This window comes from Pelmatolapia mariae, linkage group LG4 (genome assembly GCF_036321145.2).
Source record: "Pelmatolapia mariae isolate MD_Pm_ZW linkage group LG4, Pm_UMD_F_2, whole genome shotgun sequence".
NCBI classification, from domain to species: Eukaryota; Metazoa; Chordata; class Actinopteri; order Cichliformes; family Cichlidae; genus Pelmatolapia; species Pelmatolapia mariae.
In genome coordinates, this window is record NC_086230.1 from 12,568,635 (window position 1) to 12,587,155 (window position 18,521).

At 43.7% G+C, this 18,521-nt stretch overlaps 1 protein-coding gene across 1 annotated transcript in view; it reads right to left on the minus strand.

The window, feature by feature from the left end:
• Positions 1 to 16,453, minus strand: part of cacng3b (calcium channel, voltage-dependent, gamma subunit 3b) — a 34,526-nt gene extending 18,073 nt beyond the window's left edge. Inside the window, exon 1 of the mRNA XM_063471498.1 lies at positions 15,053 to 16,453. Coding sequence (XP_063327568.1) covers positions 15,053 to 15,269 — 217 coding nt within the window. The 5' untranslated portion in view covers positions 15,270 to 16,453. The remainder of the gene's footprint in view (positions 1 to 15,052) is intronic.
• Positions 16,454 to 18,521: the final 2,068 nt, after the last annotated feature.

The following is an 18,521-nucleotide window of genomic DNA, read 5'->3' on the forward strand; positions in this document are numbered from 1 at the left end:
ACAAACACTGGAAATGAACAAAGGTGTGTGGCATTTAAAGAAAAATCCAATGTGAGGCTCTCAGGTGGCTGCTTAAATTAAAGCCCCTCAGTTCAGGCTTAACAAATTGGCTTAGAAGAAAGAAAATCTTTCCGTCTCAGTTACAGAAGATTAATAAGATCATTAAAATAGAGACACACATTTGTCTCACTCCGGTAAGGAGAGTGCGCTATTATTTTTTATTTTTCTTAATCTGACATACATCTCATTTCTTTAAGTGTTTTCCTATTCATGAGATTTTACTCAAGCCGGCACACATCCAAATCTTTCCACGAAGGCGTTCAGATGACAGCCTTTTAATAAATATCTCTTTTCAGGACGAAACCACAGCCGAGGCCACCTTTCTGGGACTCCAGCAGGCAACCATTTCCCTCATTCCTAAAAAGCACTTTCATTTATCCTTTCCCTGCATACCACAAGTGAAATTATATCCTTTGCCAGCTGGATATTACTTCTCTTTATTAGATGGGGCTCCTAAAATAATGGGACTACTTAGTATGCTTGAAAAGTTCGTACGTGCACTGACGATGGTACACTGGATCAATTATTGCTCGTGCAAGTGTTATATTGTATCTCCAGCAGTTATATTAATGTGGGGGAGCAGAAAAGAGTGCCAGGTCTTCTCAGTGTTATTTGCTACTGCGTACAAGGTGTTATGTTCCTACATTAATTGCCTTCCAAAGGCTTAATTTCATTATAGTAAAGAAGGAGAGTTGGGTTGTTTTGAGGTCTGAGGACAGTGGGATAAAATTCAGTAGACTGGCCCCAGTCCAGTTGGCTATTTTATCAATTTCACACACAGATAATCATTTACCGTATGTATTTTTTTTTTATCATAAGCAGCTACAGACATCAATCTGAACATGGGGACACTGGCACGCGAGGTAATCTGTGAAGTCGTGCACGTGTGTGCTTGGGCAGTCAAGTGTAAGTGCATGGAGGAGACTGCATGTTTTCAAATTTGCTGTTGGTTATTGTTTTTTCAGTCTAATAAACAGCACGGTAATGATCACAGACACACACAAACAAAAAAAGAATAGAACATAGAGACACACACATGCACACACACATGCATAGTGGGAGCATCTATCAGGAGGCATTTCCCTCACAAAGGTCACAGTAGCTCGAGGGCAGCTGCAGGCACAGCCACAGCAAGGCATTGTGGGACACAGCAAACAGGAATGAGAGTTCAGAGTATGCATGATTGTCTGCCTGTGTGTGCGTCTTTGTGTGTTTTATCTGAGTCATGTGGTTGAGTTTCTCCTACTGGGCCCAGCATGCAACTGTTGTCACTTATGCATAAAACATATGAACATAAGCGCAAACCTGCACACCCCCTCTTGTATACCACGCATTCTTTAATACACACTGTAAAAATAATTACTACCTTAAAAAAAACTCTGGAGAATATCAGCATGTTACAGATGGACACACACACACACACACACACACACACACACACACACACACACACACACACACACACACACACACACACACACACACACACACCTGAGAATTATTTATAATAGTTACTGAGTTAAATTGTCAAATTATCTCATTTGCAAATCAGAGCATCGAACATTTTAATGCTTTAATTAAAATACAACTATTCAATGCCGTATCAGTCTAGTTCTTGTGAACTAAAATATACTGAACATTGAACATAATCCACTCCTAAATAAATAAATAAAAATTTTGTGCCTCAAAACAAGGTTGAAAAAGGGGACGCATACAAACAACAAGTCTGCGTAACCCCATGACTGTGACAAATTAGCCACAAGGTGGATGTTTGTCCTTGATCCAACTCTCACCCACGCACAAACCCTGTATTCACAGAAGAGTCCAACACTGAAGTCAGCCACCCACTAAAAGACTAAAACTCAGTGTACGAGATCCCCACAATAAAGCACAGATAACTTAAATAACACAATCCATACAAGTGTTGAGTAGAAAAGCACATTTATACACAATTTTTTAACAGGCAGAAAAAGCCGAAGCTGGTGATAAACTGTCCTAAAAACTCCCTGAAAAGCCTTTAGTTGATCAAAAATGCTGCAGCAACAGTGTTGACATCTTATGTTAAAGACCCAATAGCACCATACCACAAGGCGCCTTGAGGTGACTGTAGTTGTGATTTGCACTATACAAATAAAACTAATTGAATTTAATGTGAATGATAAATTAAGGGGTACTGCAATGTGTCAGCAACAAGCTAGGCCTGCCTTAAAATACAATCTAAAATATGTCATTTTTGACTCTAATGGGGACCATTAACATCCTGTTGCATTCACTAAGATGTGATTGACATAATCAGGAAAGTGCTTACAGAGGCCTAAAAGTGTCATTTTCCTAACCTGCATACATTGCAATTCACAGAAAGGCCACTTAAGGCACACCTGCACTGCCCTTACCCTTTCGAACTGCAGATACATTACTGTTTCATACACAGTCTATTGTAAGGAAAATATATATCCTGTAGATAAAACTGAAGTCAATGTTTCCTAAACATTGGCACTACCTGTTCTAGTTTCCTTTTTGTAGTCAGGGTCAGGGGGATATGTCTGCATTTCAGTTCAAACTAAAGCAGAACTTGTGAAATGGGTGATTAAAAGCAAGAAGTGAGCTTTACTTGGAAGCATCCGGTGAATCTAAACCACAGGCAAGGTTATTATGATTTTTTTAAACACAAAAAAAAAAACCCCGAACGGGAAGCCAGGATGCTACAAGGCACAGATTAACAAACAGGCAAGTGAGACATGGTGAGCTGAGGGCCTCATTAATGAGGCGAATGCAGGTGAGGAAGGGCATTTGTGGTGACTCTTCAGACAGCAAATGGCAGGTGGAGAAAGTCATAATGTCTGGAATAATACTGGTTTTCAGGCTTATTTCAAAAGCAGAAGAAAATTAGAAAAGAATTTGAAAAGGATGTACGCTGGCATTAAAAGTAGCTATTGCTTTGAAGTAGCAGCTAAGAAAGGTGTAGTTTATGTCTACGAACAGTGAACACCCGTGTGCACACCTGTGTGGATCAGCGCGCTTGTATACAAAAGGTTTCTCCATGTAACGGTCTGCTAGAGGGTGTAGAGGGCCATAGCCCCGTCCCCCAGGGCATGAAGCAGGCATGGAGAAGATCCAGGCTTCAGACATCCAGAGGCCCCAGAGTGCGAGAGCCCAAGGTGGACCACCGGAGGGGCATCCGTGCCACCCTCCTGGGAAGGGCTGAGGAGATCCCCAGACGAGGGGTCACCCAGTAGCCACGGAGCAGAAGCCAGAGGGGGCTGCACTGGCGTGCCCGCCGGCTCTGCCGGCAGCCAGCTGTGCCAGAGTGAACCGAGCCGCAGACCCCGAGGCCGGAGGCCCGGGGGGTCCCCTTTGCCCCGGAAGAGGCCTGACCGAGCGACAGGCACCAGGCCCCGCCAAGTAGCCACCGGGAGTGAGCTGGTGCATACCTGAGCGCCCAGCCCCGGACACCAAGAACCATCAATGCACCAACCCCTGAGGGCATCAGTCACTGGCAGGGAGTGTGGTGAGGGGAGATAGGCCTCAACACTTTGGAGGGCCTGGGTGTTCCCAGAGAGGTGGAGTCTAAGACCCGACCTGACATATAGACACAGACAAACAGGCACACACAGACACAAACATGCATTCCCACCCTCATGCACACATATACAAACACTCAGCACTCACCCAACGTAGTAATAGACATACATGGACATGTACACACAATCACACTCCCCAAACATACTCTATACCCCGGGTCCAGGTACCCTCACCCCCAGAGGGGGAAACGGCACCCAGACCCAAGAGATGTGACCCTTTCCCCCGGGGTGGAGGCAACCAGACCGCCCCAGGCTCCGCGGCAGCAGGGAGGCCCATCGGACAGCCAACACCTCCTCCCAGCCCCCTGCCCCGATGGCTAGTAGAGAACGGGGGTGTGTGAAGACCCCATACCTCCCTCCTCCCGCTCATGTGTAGTATTGCTGCATGTTGTTCTAAAGTGCATTTAAAACAAGGGAGGGCATGGTGCTGCTGCCAGAGAGCAGCAGGTGTTAGCACGGCCCCTCCCGAGAACCCTCAATGTCTACATGGATTTAAAATTGAGAGGTGGGCACCGGTGCCAGAGGTAAGGTTGAATACACAGACCGTCCACTGGACGGCGTTAACGTGGTCACCCTCAAGGCCCTATATATATGTGTGTGTTATGAGAGTGTGAGGAAGTGGACAGAGGGGGGGGGAATGCCTCCCCTGCACCCTGGTGACACACCCGCACCCCAAGGCCCTACCTGTGTGGGTGGGTGTGGTGGAGCGGGAAGCGGGAGGGAGGTACTTCAAAGCACATTGTGCGCTGTCTGTCCTGTGTGCTGCACAACAACATTCAATATTTAGTATTTACTGCTGTTTACACTTAGCTAGATTAACGGGATGGTGTTGTGTTTAGTATGTTGCTTTGTTTTTTTTTTGCTTGTTTTCTCTTCTTTTTCTCTCAACAGGTGATCCAGGAGATTTTTTTTTCTTTTTCTCTTTGTCTTTGTAAGTGCCCTTTCTCACTGTCCCTCTTCCCTTCTGTTTTTTTTTCCTTCCTCTCTTTCCTATCCCCCAGTCATGTCTGTCCCATCTGTAACAACTGAAAATAAAATAAATAATAACAACAAAGGTTGATCAAATGGACCAATACGGCAATGCCATGATGATCCATTTGGCAAAATAAATCCATTTGGTATCCTTGTTGGTCTTCAGACAACAATTCTGACGGCTAAAGAACCAAATGGGACAGACAAAAAAAAAAAAAAAAAAAAAAAAAAAAAGTAGCTATTGCACCCATGACGAGCAAATTACATACACTTACAGTCTAGCACATTTTATTTCCTAGAGGTGTCATCCTTGTGTTAATGTATATAGGTTACACCATATATTACTACCAAAAGAACAATTGCGTACCTCAACTTTTGGAAAGGTGTCTAGATTTAAAAACTGCTGACACTGCACTACGTGTGAGACAAGTTGCTGATTTAGATTAGATGTTCACTATTTGAACAAACTTCAGAGCCTTTGAAATTCAGCCTCAAGATAATGAATTCTAGATTTTGCCATTTTGACGCTATGACTTAAAACTTTAAGCAATATCAATGGCTTGATTAATGGCTACAGTTATATATCGTTAGCAGTGATTGCTGTGGCAATGGGGCATCAGTCAAGACCCCTGTCATCCACGCTTTGAAACTTGAAAACCACCACTCACTAGGGAAAATTATACATTCCTGGTGTGTCTGACTGGTTGGAAAGTGTTTCTGGAGTTTGGTGGCAGTCTCTAGGTGAAACTGGTAACAAAGGGGTATAGGCAACTGTGAAAGTGTGGAGGAAACCAGACTGTTTACCCTCAAACAAAAAGCAGTGTCTGGTTGCAGCAGAAATGCAAGACAGGACACAGCCAGGAACCTTCAGCAACCACCAACCAACCAGGAAAGGAATATATTGTTTTCCCCTAGCAACCAGTGGTTGCCAGGAGGTTGATGATTGGTCTCTAGGCCTGTGTGATTGAAGCATAAGTGATTAATTAAAACAAAAACAGGGTGCCTTTCGTTTTTCCAGTATCTAAATGTGAACAAGACCAAAAAAAAAAAGCTTAAGACCCAACACAGTAACATGACTTTGATTATGGTGCAAATGTGGCTAACTGGAACTCCTGAAATCCAACCTAAACTGATCAAATAACTGAAATAATTTAGCTTTTTTAGATTGCCAGTGTAGTTAAAACCATTTGGGATACAAAAAATGTAATTCATATGATCCTTTTTGGATAGCATCTACAGCCACGTTACTGCTCATTATGCTTACTGTCTGAGTTTAGTGAGCTGGCATGCTACTTTTGGACAAAATCTGTGACCTGATTTTGGCACTACATGGAAAGTCAGGGGATCATCAAAGTGATTACGGTCCATCCCAAGAGTAGCATGGCAATCCAACCGACAAAATGAGTAAATTCTCTCCCAAACATGTCAGCTCCACGGCTCAGCATGAAGGAAAGTCAAAGTAATTTGAACAGAATACATGAATGACTACTGGCTAACTTCTTACCTAGATTTGTATTTCACAATAGGAACGCTCTTATACCTTTGATTCTCTACGATCATAAAACATTTAAAATGCAAACATAGGTCTTTTTTTTGTTAGACATCTGACAGATAAACATTTTTGTAGTTTCTATGGGGAGGACAGCCTTTGTCCCAAGCAAGCTGGCCCCAATGAGTTGGCATGTGATCCAAAATCTGCATGTAAGTGGTCTGTGTAAACCTGGCCACACGTGTCCACGAACACACGCACTCACAATTTAAATGGTTTTGTCAACTAGATAACAGAAGAGGAGGGAGTGAGCAACGGACAGGAAAGAAAGTTGAAAAGCAGAGCAAATTGGACTGCTTGTTTCCTCGGAGCGCCTCTGACAGCTCAGTCTGGGTGACTGTGCTGCTTTCTTTCTCTCTCTCTTCCTCCTTCTCGCTGTGCCTCTGCCTCTCTCGCTCTCTCTGATTACCTTTTTGCAGGCGAAGGAAAGAGAAGCTGGGAGGGAAAGAGGAGGAGGAGGAGGCTAGTTTCCACGGTGATGGCTGATGAAAGAGAACGAGGCAGGTTCTGCTCGGTTGCACACCTCTTCTCTATCTCCCTCTTCTTCCCCCCTTCTCTCAGTCTGTCCCTACTCAAAGCCCCCCTCTCTGGTCATGTTTCAAATCTTCTCATCGCTCCTCCTTCACTCTGCCTAGTTTTCTCTCACATTCACAAAACATTAATTCATCCCATTCCAGTTTTCCCTCTTATCTGTTATCGCTTTCATACATGGTTGTTTCAGGATTCCCTCCACGCGGCCAGCAAACATTACACTTACATGTTATTGTCTCAATTTAAATCCAGGACCATTAATGTGCTGCCACAACAGCCTCTGCTCTTTTGGGAAGACTTTCCTCGAGATTTCGGAGTCTGGCTCGAGTCCTTTCAGATGTTGTTGTTCAGCTGCCCTGAAACAAACTGCTGCCATGAGGCTGGAGACACTGTGTGGTCTAAAACTGCTCCCCGGGCGCCCAATGGCTGCCCACTGCTTCACAGAGTGAATGGGTTAAATGCAGAGAGGAATTTCCCCACGGGGGAATCAATAAAGGATCAATAAAGTACACATTATTATTATTATTATCATTATTATTATTATTAAAACAGTGTCATGCAATTACACACATCAGTTCTGATATGAAAATAAGAAGGCTTGATTAAGTATAAACATTAAAAAGAAGATTTTTCTATACGTATGACATATAATGAAAGAAAAATATATGCATGCTAGACTTAGAGTCATGGTTAAAGAACAAAAAAGACCCATCCTCTGTCAATTCTAAGGATTTACATATCTTGACTCAATGAAAAACACTGGTGGTGGTCAGTGGTCACCCTCAGCTTCCAAGTCGATACACCTATAGTATTTTACAATTTACAAATCCCATGTCGCCTTGTTCTCAAGTTATTGCATTCGCAAGATTTTCAGAAAACTTGAATTTTGACCTTAAGGTTTAGGTCACTGAGATTCGAAATGGTTGATACACCAAATGTATCAATTTGAAGCTCCTACTCCTAAAAGTGGGGCAAAATACAAAAGCAGTGGGTGTAAAAACTAAGACTCTATAATTCAATAGCTTTTAGCAGAAGTAAGTTATTTAGAGTAAGGATTTTCTTTATGACTTCATCATTCTCTCACATCTCTGTGGAAGACTTTGCCCCACTCTGTTTTACCGCGTTGCTTCAGTTCACTGAGATTTGCAGGCATTTGTTTATGCACAGTTCTCTTAAAGTCTCACTATTGCATTTCAAATAGGTTGAGGTCCGGACTTTGACTGGCCTCCTGCAACACCTTGATTCTTTTCTTTTTCAGTCATTCTGTTACAGATTTGTTGCCGTGCTTTGGCTCACTGTCTTGTTGCATGACCCAGTTTTGCCCAAGTTTTAGCTGTCAGACAGGTCGCCTCACATTTGACTCTAAAATACTTTGTTATACAGAAGAGTTCATGGTCCAATTGATGACTTCGAAGTGCCCTGGTCCTGTGGCTGCAAAAAAAGCTTGAATCACCATGCCTTCTCCACCATGCTTACATTTAGTGGTAGGCGTTCGTGCTGATATGCTGTGTTTGGTTTGAAATTTAACATACTAACTGAGGTCTGTACAATCTCAGATTTTGCTTTTCTTAAGCATTGCAAGGTCTGACCTTGGGAATTTGGCAAAAATCTGCTTTGTTTTTTTTCCCTTCTAACTGCATCTCTATTACACCTCCTTCCCTGTAGCTACAATTGCTATCTTCCTTCAGTCCATCTCTCCCGACATTCTCTGATTTATCATTTTTACTTTCCAGATGCAGTAAAACTTTTCATCTTCTACTAGATCTCCTCCCTTCATCCTTTAGCCTACCTTCCCTTATTATCCCCCTCCCTTGATACCTTCTTTAGAAACACAGCAAAATGCCCTGCGGGTCTGTCTGAAACCCTCCTTCCTTTTAAGCCCTGGAGCCTTTATTTTACATTCTCTTCCAAGCTTTTCAGCTGTGTACAAACTCTCCTTTTGTGCTATTAATTCCATCACAGCTGTGATTAAATATCTGTTTCCCGATGATGTCTGTCTCTCCAAGATGTTGCTTTTATCCTGCACATCGCCACATCTGGCTTTCTTCTCTTTCCAGCTCCTTCTTCTACCATCTTTTAAAATTCCCACATGCAGGAGGAAATTTACAGTTTCCTCCTGCATGTGGATCTCTTTATGGATCAAGGACTGCGGTATTAACAGCAACATTGTGAATAAAAGGAGAAAATTTTGACCACACGCTACAGTTTTCCTATACACAGGGGTGTGTCTAAAAGGGGGAACATGGTGACATCAGCCCCTGAGATATTGAGCAACTTCTCTTCTACATTTAGTTACTAACAGTCAGCATAAGGTAAGTATTATTTTGTCAATTTAAATTTATTAGTTAGGATTTTTTCAGATTGCATGGAAGCACATTTGCAGTGGGTGAAAACCCCTCTCCAAACTGAAATGTGTAGGCAGACATGCATTTATGAGTCCTTGCTAAGATAACATAACAGTGCAGGTTAAAAAGAATCTTCTATTGTGGCAAGTCATAGATTATGTGTATACACCCGACTTTGCTTGATCAGCTGGTTGTTGTGTTTGTGACGTTCCAAACATGTATATTGCAAACAGGGAAGTTGCACAGTGCCCTATAGTGGACAAAGTATGCAATGTCAACATTCATAACATGGCTTAAGTGTCGTTCTCCCTTTTCTTCTATACTTTTTAAATTTTCATTTATTGGAGGATAAATTAAAGTTATTTTCTTGATGCGCATTTTTTGGGCAAAGAGTTATATTTCTCGCAATAATATCGTCCTGTTGATTGATCAGTTGGGCTATTCTTTGTATTTAGTATTTTGATGCTAATACTGCTGGGCTTTTACTTCAGCGCAAGTTTAGTATTAGTATATATTACTGTTCGTAACGAACAAAAATACTTTCTCCACAACTATGCAAAGCAGTTATTCAATCCAAAATACATTTCAAGTTCTTGTGCAGCACCAATTTACATGTAAAACCATCTGCATTAAGCTGCAGAGCACTGCACAAGAGCCTGATGATCTTGCATACCCACTCCCCTCCCCCTGTAAATGGAGCTTCCAGGACGTAAGCAAATAATGGGAACATGCAAAAGTAGTTGACTTTTCTTTTAAAGGACACATATGAAGGTTTTTTTGGTTTAAAAATACAAACTCTAAAAATATAAATCATAAAATATACACCTCCCCTTTTCTTTTGTCTTTTTTGGTCATGTTACCTCTCTCTTTGTTTTTTTCCTTGAAAATCTTGCTTCTTTCTCTTTTATATACCTGTCCCCTTCTCTCAGTATTACCCTCCTTAACGATTCCTCTTACCTCCTCTGTCTTTACCGCTGTCCCTCTCAGTCAGGTGATTGCTTTTATCCTAGACATGGTCAAACACCCCACATATTTAATTAATGCTTATCTCCCTATGCTGTGACCTCCTTTTCACTCTGTCCTTCAATCCTCAACCCCCACCTGCATCTTTAAACCTTCTCGCCTCCTTCCTGCAGCCACCTGAACGATCACTGCTACCTCTGTCTTTGTTTAAAACCCTATTCCTTCATTCTGTTACCGAGTGATCATCTAAATCCACGTTGTGGTCACACACTCCTGAGAGATTCACCTGAAACTGAGGGCACGCGGAGCTCATCCATCACTTTTCACTTGCTGCTTTTCTCCACCCCTCTCCCCCGCTTCATTCATGTGCACTGTGGTTTCTCTTCATTCATGTTTTGTCTGTTCTCTAAAGGAGTTTTTCTTGTGCTCATTTATTCGATCGCAGCACCTCTTTAGAGAAATCCCAACGTCATCACACACTGCTGGTCCCTGGTAACATCTGGTATTAGCAAGTGCATGTAAATATTCATCCTATTACAGGCCTTTGTATTTATCTCAGAATCTGGAAAACATCCCTGTTATTTAAATTCTATAAGAACTCTACATTCCTGTGTGCTAAATTACAAGCAGCCCATTAAAAATTCCTCTAGAACTCACTTTATGAACTCTGTTGTTGTTAAATGTTAATGCTTATTATGCTATTTCCCTGCTCTTTTCTTTTGGGCTTTCCTTTTAGCTGTTTGCTTATCTAAAATTGCAGTTTGCTGATGCCTTGCATTGAGGCTGCATTACCGAAACACTGTCCTGAATCTTAATTTATAATTTAGCAATGAAGAGCTGGCATATTAATTTTTTTAACAAATACAGTGCATCTGAAATCAAGGCAAACAAAACTATACCATTTAAGAATTCTTGCTATATGCAGAAAAAGGCCTAGTCTTTTAACTTTTTTTCAGGCAGCTTAAGATGGGGATTAATTATACACATGCTGACCTCATTATTTGAACCACTGGACAGGTTTAAAATGAGCATCCATCACTGTAATAGTGTATGTGACACAAAATAAAAGCACAACAGGTTCCATTTAGGAGCGGAGAATACGTGCATGTGCAGGTGCATTTACGTCTAGTTAGTTGTATTTAAAAATCAGTGATAACTTTAGAATAAGACCACCTGCTCGCTACTAGTTATATGCTAATTATTGCCTTAAAGTAAATATTTCTTTCAATTAAGGTCTCTATTTGCCTTGGTGCCCATTTTCACTGCTAAATAAAACTGTAAATGCTGCACATCATGCATGTGTAACTGCTCTGTGTGTTCGCCTCCACTGTAAGAACACTGCATATATGAGGCTTCACTACTTTACTGTCTAAGTCACTCACACGCTCCCTGATGTCGGACACAGTACAGGTTGCTAGTACACACATCCGCTTCCTGTCAGCTTATGGGGCAGCTATGAATTATAAAAGCATGGCTACCACTGTGCTAAGTGGATATAAGATGGACAGAATGACAAAAGAGATAAGAGAGCTTCTTCACTTAAGTAAAGCAGTTGTTAAAGGCGTGCATGAAGGAGTATATGTGCAAATGATGTTTCGTTGTCTGAGCCTGTGTGTGTGTGTGAATGCACTGACATTGTGCTGACATTGTGTTAACTTCCTGCTCCCACAGCTGTGCCTATGTGGAGGATTGGGAATATCCTGGAATTTGTCTGTTTATTCATTCAATAACATGTGCGTGTTGCTGTGTGTATAAACGTACAGCAGCATACCTGCACCATCTGGCGCTGTAACCCCCCCCCCCCCCCCCCCCCCCCCCCCCCACACACACACACACACACACACACACACACTTTGACGTGTTGACAGTGTCAAAGTCCTCTATCTTGTTCAAGTTTTAGATTTTTCCTTTTTAAGTTCACTTCAGTTGTCTATTAATTGGAACACTGGTGGGTCAATCCCAGGCTGCTCCAACCTGCATGTCAGAAGTATCGTTGGGCAAGATACTGAACCCCGAGTTGCCTCTGATGCATCCATCAGACTGTTGGCATATGTGAACGTTAGGTTAAAACTGCTTAGGCATAGAAAAAGCACTTGCATGAATGGGTGAATGAGGCTTTATTAAAAAAGACTTTGAGTGCTCAAATTCAGTAGAAAATAACTATGTAAGAGCCAATCCATACAGCCAAAAGGCTTTAGAGAGCCAATCAAACCCTGTGATCAAGGCACACTCTTCTGTGTGGTGCTAAATACGATGGATGTGCAGCCAAATGCCTTGAGAGTTTCTAGAAAAAGTCCAAATTAACAAGAAAATCACTCAGAGTTTTTAAAGGGAGAAATGCTGCAAATAAGGACTTGAAAAAGTAAGAAGCAGCGGGGGTGATGTATATGAATTTTAATTTGAATCATATTTACTACATCTGGCTTTTTACTTTTTTTTAAATTTCCTTAAATGTATTGTACAATTTTTTTTCAGTGAGAAAAAACTGTCACACTGATGTAGAAGTCTCAAAAACCCATACATCAAATATGATAGACTAGATGTTAAAGGCCTAGCTGACTTCATCTGATTTTGGGCAATAGCAAGGTCTAAGTCACATTCTTGGAACCAAAACTTTTTCAAGACATTGTCAATTCTTCCAGCTGATAAGGAAGTTAGATTACATGTTAGATTAGATTAGCCACTGTTGTCTCTGGGGAAATTTACCTTGGACAAGTGAGGGAAACATGTAAGATAACACACACAAACAAACACTCATTTACAGTTTCACTTATTACCATTACCATGTTGGCACTCATGTAAACCAGCTACAGTGAACACAACAGCTGTTAGCCTAGCTTGCCGTCCCGTATTCTGTGCACTTTACTCGCACAAGGGAAAAAAAAACCCAGCCTATTTAAACTGCTGATATCTAAATGTTCAATATGAATTTGTGTGATACTGTTACAACAGTCAAATGTTGGTCAGTGTCACACAAAGAAGAGTCATCTGACTTCTTTTTCAGTGATGTAGTAGCTGATCGTCACTGACATTATTCCTCCTGTGTTTTGTCGAATGGGAAATATGTTTATCTGGCTTTTGGAGTATTGGGAGTTCCCCATTATCTAAATGTAGATTGCTTGTGAATTGTAAAGTTCACTGCACCGCCATGAAGTTGAAGTCTAACGTGTCACTAATGCAAAGGAGAAATCCAACAGCTGCCCCATGTCATCAAGGTCAATGCTACAGCCTATGACAGGGGTGGGCAATTCCAGGCCCCGAGGGCCGGTGTCCTGCAGGTTTTAGATCTCACCTTGGGTCAACACACCTGAATCACATGATTAGTTCGTTACCAGGCCTCTGGAGAACTTCAGGACATGTTGAGGAGCTAATTTAGCCATTTAAATCAGCTGTGTTGGTTCAAGGACACATCTAAAACCTGCAGGGACACCGGCCTGGACCTCGAGGCCTGGAGTTGCCCACCCCTGGCCTATGAAATACACTCTAGATCAGGCGTGTCCAACTCCAGTCCTCGAGAGCTACTGTTCTGCAGCTTTTTGATGCATCCCTACTCCAACACAGCTGAATCAAATGGTTGGATTACCTCTTCAGCATGCCATCAAATTTGGCAAAGGTCTGATAACAAGCCATTCATTGGATTCAGGTGTGTTGGAACAAGGATGTGTCTAAAAGCTGCAGGATGGTAGCTCTCGAGGACTGGAGTTGGACCCCCCTGCTCTACATATAAGAGTCAAGAAGTCTGGATTCAGTGGAAAGACCAACTTCTCTTCAATGCCTGGTGTACCCCTCTGTTCAAGGATGGTTGTTCACAGTGGACATAGATGGCCTCTCTCACTCCTCTTTCAAACAATCTGTCTTCTTTGTCCATAATGTGAACATTGGCATTCTCAAAAGAGTGACCTTTGTCCTTTAGATGCAGATGTACAGCTGAATCTTGTCCTGTCTGGGTGGCTCTTCTATGTTTTGTGGTGAGTTTATGGAGTGGCTCTTTGGTTTCTCCAGTGTAGAGATCTGAGCACTCCTTGCTGCACTGCACAGCATATTTTATGTTACTTAACTTGTGTTTAAGAGTTTTGTACTTGGAACGAGCCAGAGCCATTGAATGGAAGAGTGGCGTCATCTCCATTCACAACGTTTTTTTTTTTTTTCTTTTCTGCAATGACAGATCACGGGGCCTCGCAGTATTTCTGAAAGTTAGCAACATACTCTAGCTTCGTCACAGAGTTACAGAAGCACAGTTTGAGGAGTTAAAAAACAATGCTGTATGTTATTAGCACACAGTCCAACTGCCAGCTAAGCACTTGCAGGAACTATTTCAATGCTACAACACCCGGCTGATAGGACTCTGACTTACTCAAGGGCTCTGGGCTGAACCAGAACTGAAAGGTAAAACATTTTCATGAAATTTAGAAATCCAATCACTTTCTTTCAAAACTCCCGAATGACCTGGATGACTGAGAGCCTATGCAAAAACTCTCTGGCAAGAATTCAGTGAACCACCATTGCCTTTGGTTCCATAATCAACAGGTGCTTGCCAAATTCACACCCAGTTCCAGCGCCATTCATGCCAAAACAAGCTTCTTCTTTTTTCCCTCTAACCTGGAACAACAGTGCAATCCACCTTCAAAGGAAAAACCTTTCCCATCATTACTGTGGTGGTGCCAGGGTGCACATGCCTGGTTCATGGTAGTGGTGCAGATGCCTGGCTAATAACGCTCAGTTTGCCCCTGCTAGTGCTTTATTTCTACCTAGAGCTATGCAGCGTGATGACAGCCACATCTACTCAGTTGCGATCTATTCTGCGGTGGAGGGTGAAGTCGAGAAGAGCAGCTTAAGAAGTGAGTTACAGGGATTATAGGCTGCTGTCACACTCTCATAGGCAAACACACAAACCTCCTCTGGTATTAAAAGGCAGACAGTAGGGGAGACAGGGCGTGTGCGTGTGGAAACAGCAACACGCACGAGCACTCACACACACACAAACACACACGCGCCGGCCAGAAGCAGAGAGAGGAGAGACAGACAGGCAGCCAGTCAGACTGATCACGTACCTTCCAGACAGCAGGTTCGCCAGAGGCCGGAGTGCGTCATCACCTCCTCGTTCTTGCGGCTCGTGTCGTTGTCGCCGCTGCTCTTCACGCGGCAGACCCCGCGCGAGTACAGCCAGTAGTCGGTACCGACGGCGATGGTCATGAGGCTGAAGGCGGCGAACGCGCCCACCGTCGTCACGAGCATCTGGACGCCGCGGTCACACATCAGCATCTTCATATAGGCGGCTCCTGTTCGTCTTAATCTGTTTTCGCGTGTGTGTGTGTGTGTTTCCTTTCCTTTTCCCCTCCGCTCTTTTAGATTCACCCCTTTTATTTCCTTTATATCCCGCGAGACTTGGAGAGTCAGGGTGAGGGACACGCGCTCAAATAAATAATAAGAGCAATAACAACAACAACACGGGGAAGGTGGGTAAAGGTGGCGAGTTTGTGAGGAGGCTATGGAGAGAGAAATGAAGCTGGACCCGGCTGCCTGGTTCGCTGAGTTGACTTGAGGCTCGTGGCAAAGGGCGGGAAGGTAGGAGAGCGGCACGTCACTTTCTCGCGCATCAAAAACCGGTTCTCACCATCACCATCCACATACAGAGGCGCGTGCACGCACCCACACAGCGTAGGATTAACGGCCAACGGTTGTCCCCAATTGCTGGCACTGCCCACACTCACTCGAGTGGAAGTTAACGGCGGTAACGCATCCTGCCGTGTTATTCGTCCCGGGGTTTGGGGAGAGCTTCTTGTCTTTGCCTCTTCTTCTGCTTTCCTTCCTAACTTATTAATCTGTGAAGCATTAACAGCCAGGGTCTGTGTAGGGGGACTCCATCTTTAAAACAGCAAAACAGGGGATCATTTTGTCTGTACCGATGTCACCCCCGCAGCGTGAATCTGTACTAAAGCATCACTCACCGCTTCTGTGACCGGTTCTCCTCTGCCCACAGTGTCTCTGACAGCAGGCCAGCGTCTGTTCAACTCCCCGTCCAGTGAATGAATGAATGAATACAAGAACGGTGAATAAAGACCATGTGCTATCTACGAAGCGGAGACTGACCGACATCCATCGCGTGTTTTCCGCTCCAGCTGTTGACACAGTGACATGTTTTATCTCCCTGGATGACCAATGTCCGGGCTTTAGACACTAGTCCAAACCGTATCCGGTGAAATGCTCTATACAAGTTAAATTGGTCCAAAAAGCACAACAAGAAAGGATTAATCAGATTTATCCTCCATAGAAGTCAGTGTAGAACCGCAACCGGGACACACCGGCCGATGACAGTTACACCCGCTTGCGTTTGCTCCCAAGAAACGTGCCTGCTGGTAGGCGACAAATAATAAAAAATAAAAAATAAAAACAACAACAAGAAGAAGACAGCCGTCGCCTCCTCCACTTCGTCCTCCTCTTCTTCTCCTTCCTCCTCCTCCTCCTCTCCGTCCAACCAACACAAACTAAAATTAACCGCGGGTCTCCTCAAACTCCGCCCGAGGCAGAGGCAGTCGGCTGGGATTGGGTTCCCCGGTGAAAGAGCCCTTCAGGAGCTAATAGTGTGCCTTCACTGCTGCAAGTCCCGCCCACCACCTTCTCTATAAAGCCAAGCCAGTTTCACTTGAAACACAAACACACACTGGTTCAAAAGTATTCCCACGCCTGCGCGACCCGGCTGGGTAGCAGGAAAAGACCCCGCAGTAGAGAGTTAACAGAGGGTATGTATGGCAGGTCATTAGTGCCACACATACAGCGGTGATCAGGACAGATCAAAGCACGCTGGGCTTTGATTTGACCACGTTTCACTGTGAGTAGATATTGAGCTGTCTACACACACACACACACACACACACACACACACACACACACACACACACACACACACACACACACACACACACACACACACACGAAGAATAAAAGGGAAATAAGTTGTGATAGCACAATAAAACGAACTGCATGTGTTCAAAGGCAGGGTTGCGTGTAGTTTTGTGGCTTGCTGTCCCTGGTGCTGAGTGCGGCGCTGTCCTTGGTGCTCATTTGAAACGCAGCGTCATCCCCCCCCTCCTCCTCCCCTCTCTGTTTTTCTGTTTTCTCCTCTCTCCTCCGCTTGCCGCGGCGCCAGCAGCTCCTGCGCCGCACTGATTAGTTAGAAAAGAGAGAGAGGGAGAGAGATTGGCAAGCGATGCATGGAGAATCGCGCTCGGGAGAGAAGCACAGACGCCACTTAAAGAGCCACGGACCGTTTTTAATGACTCCACTTCAGCGAGGATTCCACACGAGGCGGTCTGCTCTTCATACTTCACTTAACACACCGGAGTGCGTGTGCGCGTGACCGTGGGTGCAAGTATCATAGGTGTATACCTGAGTAACATGTGTACATATGGAAATCAGAGGGGGTTTTAAAGCTTGCTGTAGCCTGCTTCCATTCCGCAAGGAATGGAAACGTGGCTTCTTTTCTGGAGCCCATCCATCCATCCATCCACTTAAGTGTTTAGGTGCCACAGCTCACTGACTGATTTTCTGACTCTATTAAAGGCGGAGGAATTAAAACAATCAAAAACAGAGAGACAGAAAAGTGAGCACAGAGCACAGAGAGCGGGGGGAGAAGGATTACAGATAAATAAATCCATGAACTGATCACCAGAGAGTGCAGTGACAGGTCCTATCATTCTTCTCACTTGCTCTTCCTCTGTGTATCTGTGTGTGTGTGTGTGTGTGTCCGAGGCCCTTGCTCGGCTGCGTTATCTCACAAGAAGACTCATTAACATAGAAATGACTTTAGGAAGAGAAGTACAGCGTTTCACCTCTGGTGAGAGACGGAAAGCAGGGAAGCCGAAGAGAGGAAGGAGGGCGGGAAAGGAGATGTCGAAGTGAGTTTGGATGGTGGCTGAGAAGAAAAGTGGAGAGATAAGGAAGAAAAAGAATGAAGGGTGGGCAAAAGGCAACAGAGGAGGCAACAAGTGAGGAAAGGACAGGTGGAAGAAGATGAAGAAAGGATATAGAAAAAGAAATGGTTGAATGGTGACATGTTGATGCAATCAGTTTACAGAATACAAGCGGCATTTTTCAGTAGATGAAATGTTCTTGTTTTTTTAGTAGAGCATAAAAGTTATAGAGCCAAAGTCTGACCAGTGGCACAGCGAGGGAACATTTTGTGCAGCCTGCAAGCGTGTCAAGAAAAGATGAAACACTAACAGTTCGTGTCATTCTATAAAGCAGCACAGAGAAAGACTGAGGGAGCATTTCTCTTCAGTTTCAGATCTTCTTTCTATCCATCATACATGGCTAACCCTTCCTAACATTAACACATGGAGCTGGTGTCAACAAACACTGCCTCACTAATGGTTAAAAATGGTAAACTCAAGGCAGCACAAGATTCTCTGGGCAGGTTACGAATGCTACCTACAATTTTTTGGATGTTTGCATTTTTCTTGTTCACATGAGCCCAAACTTTGAGACCCCCCATTGCAGAGAGTTGACTTTTAGATACCCATT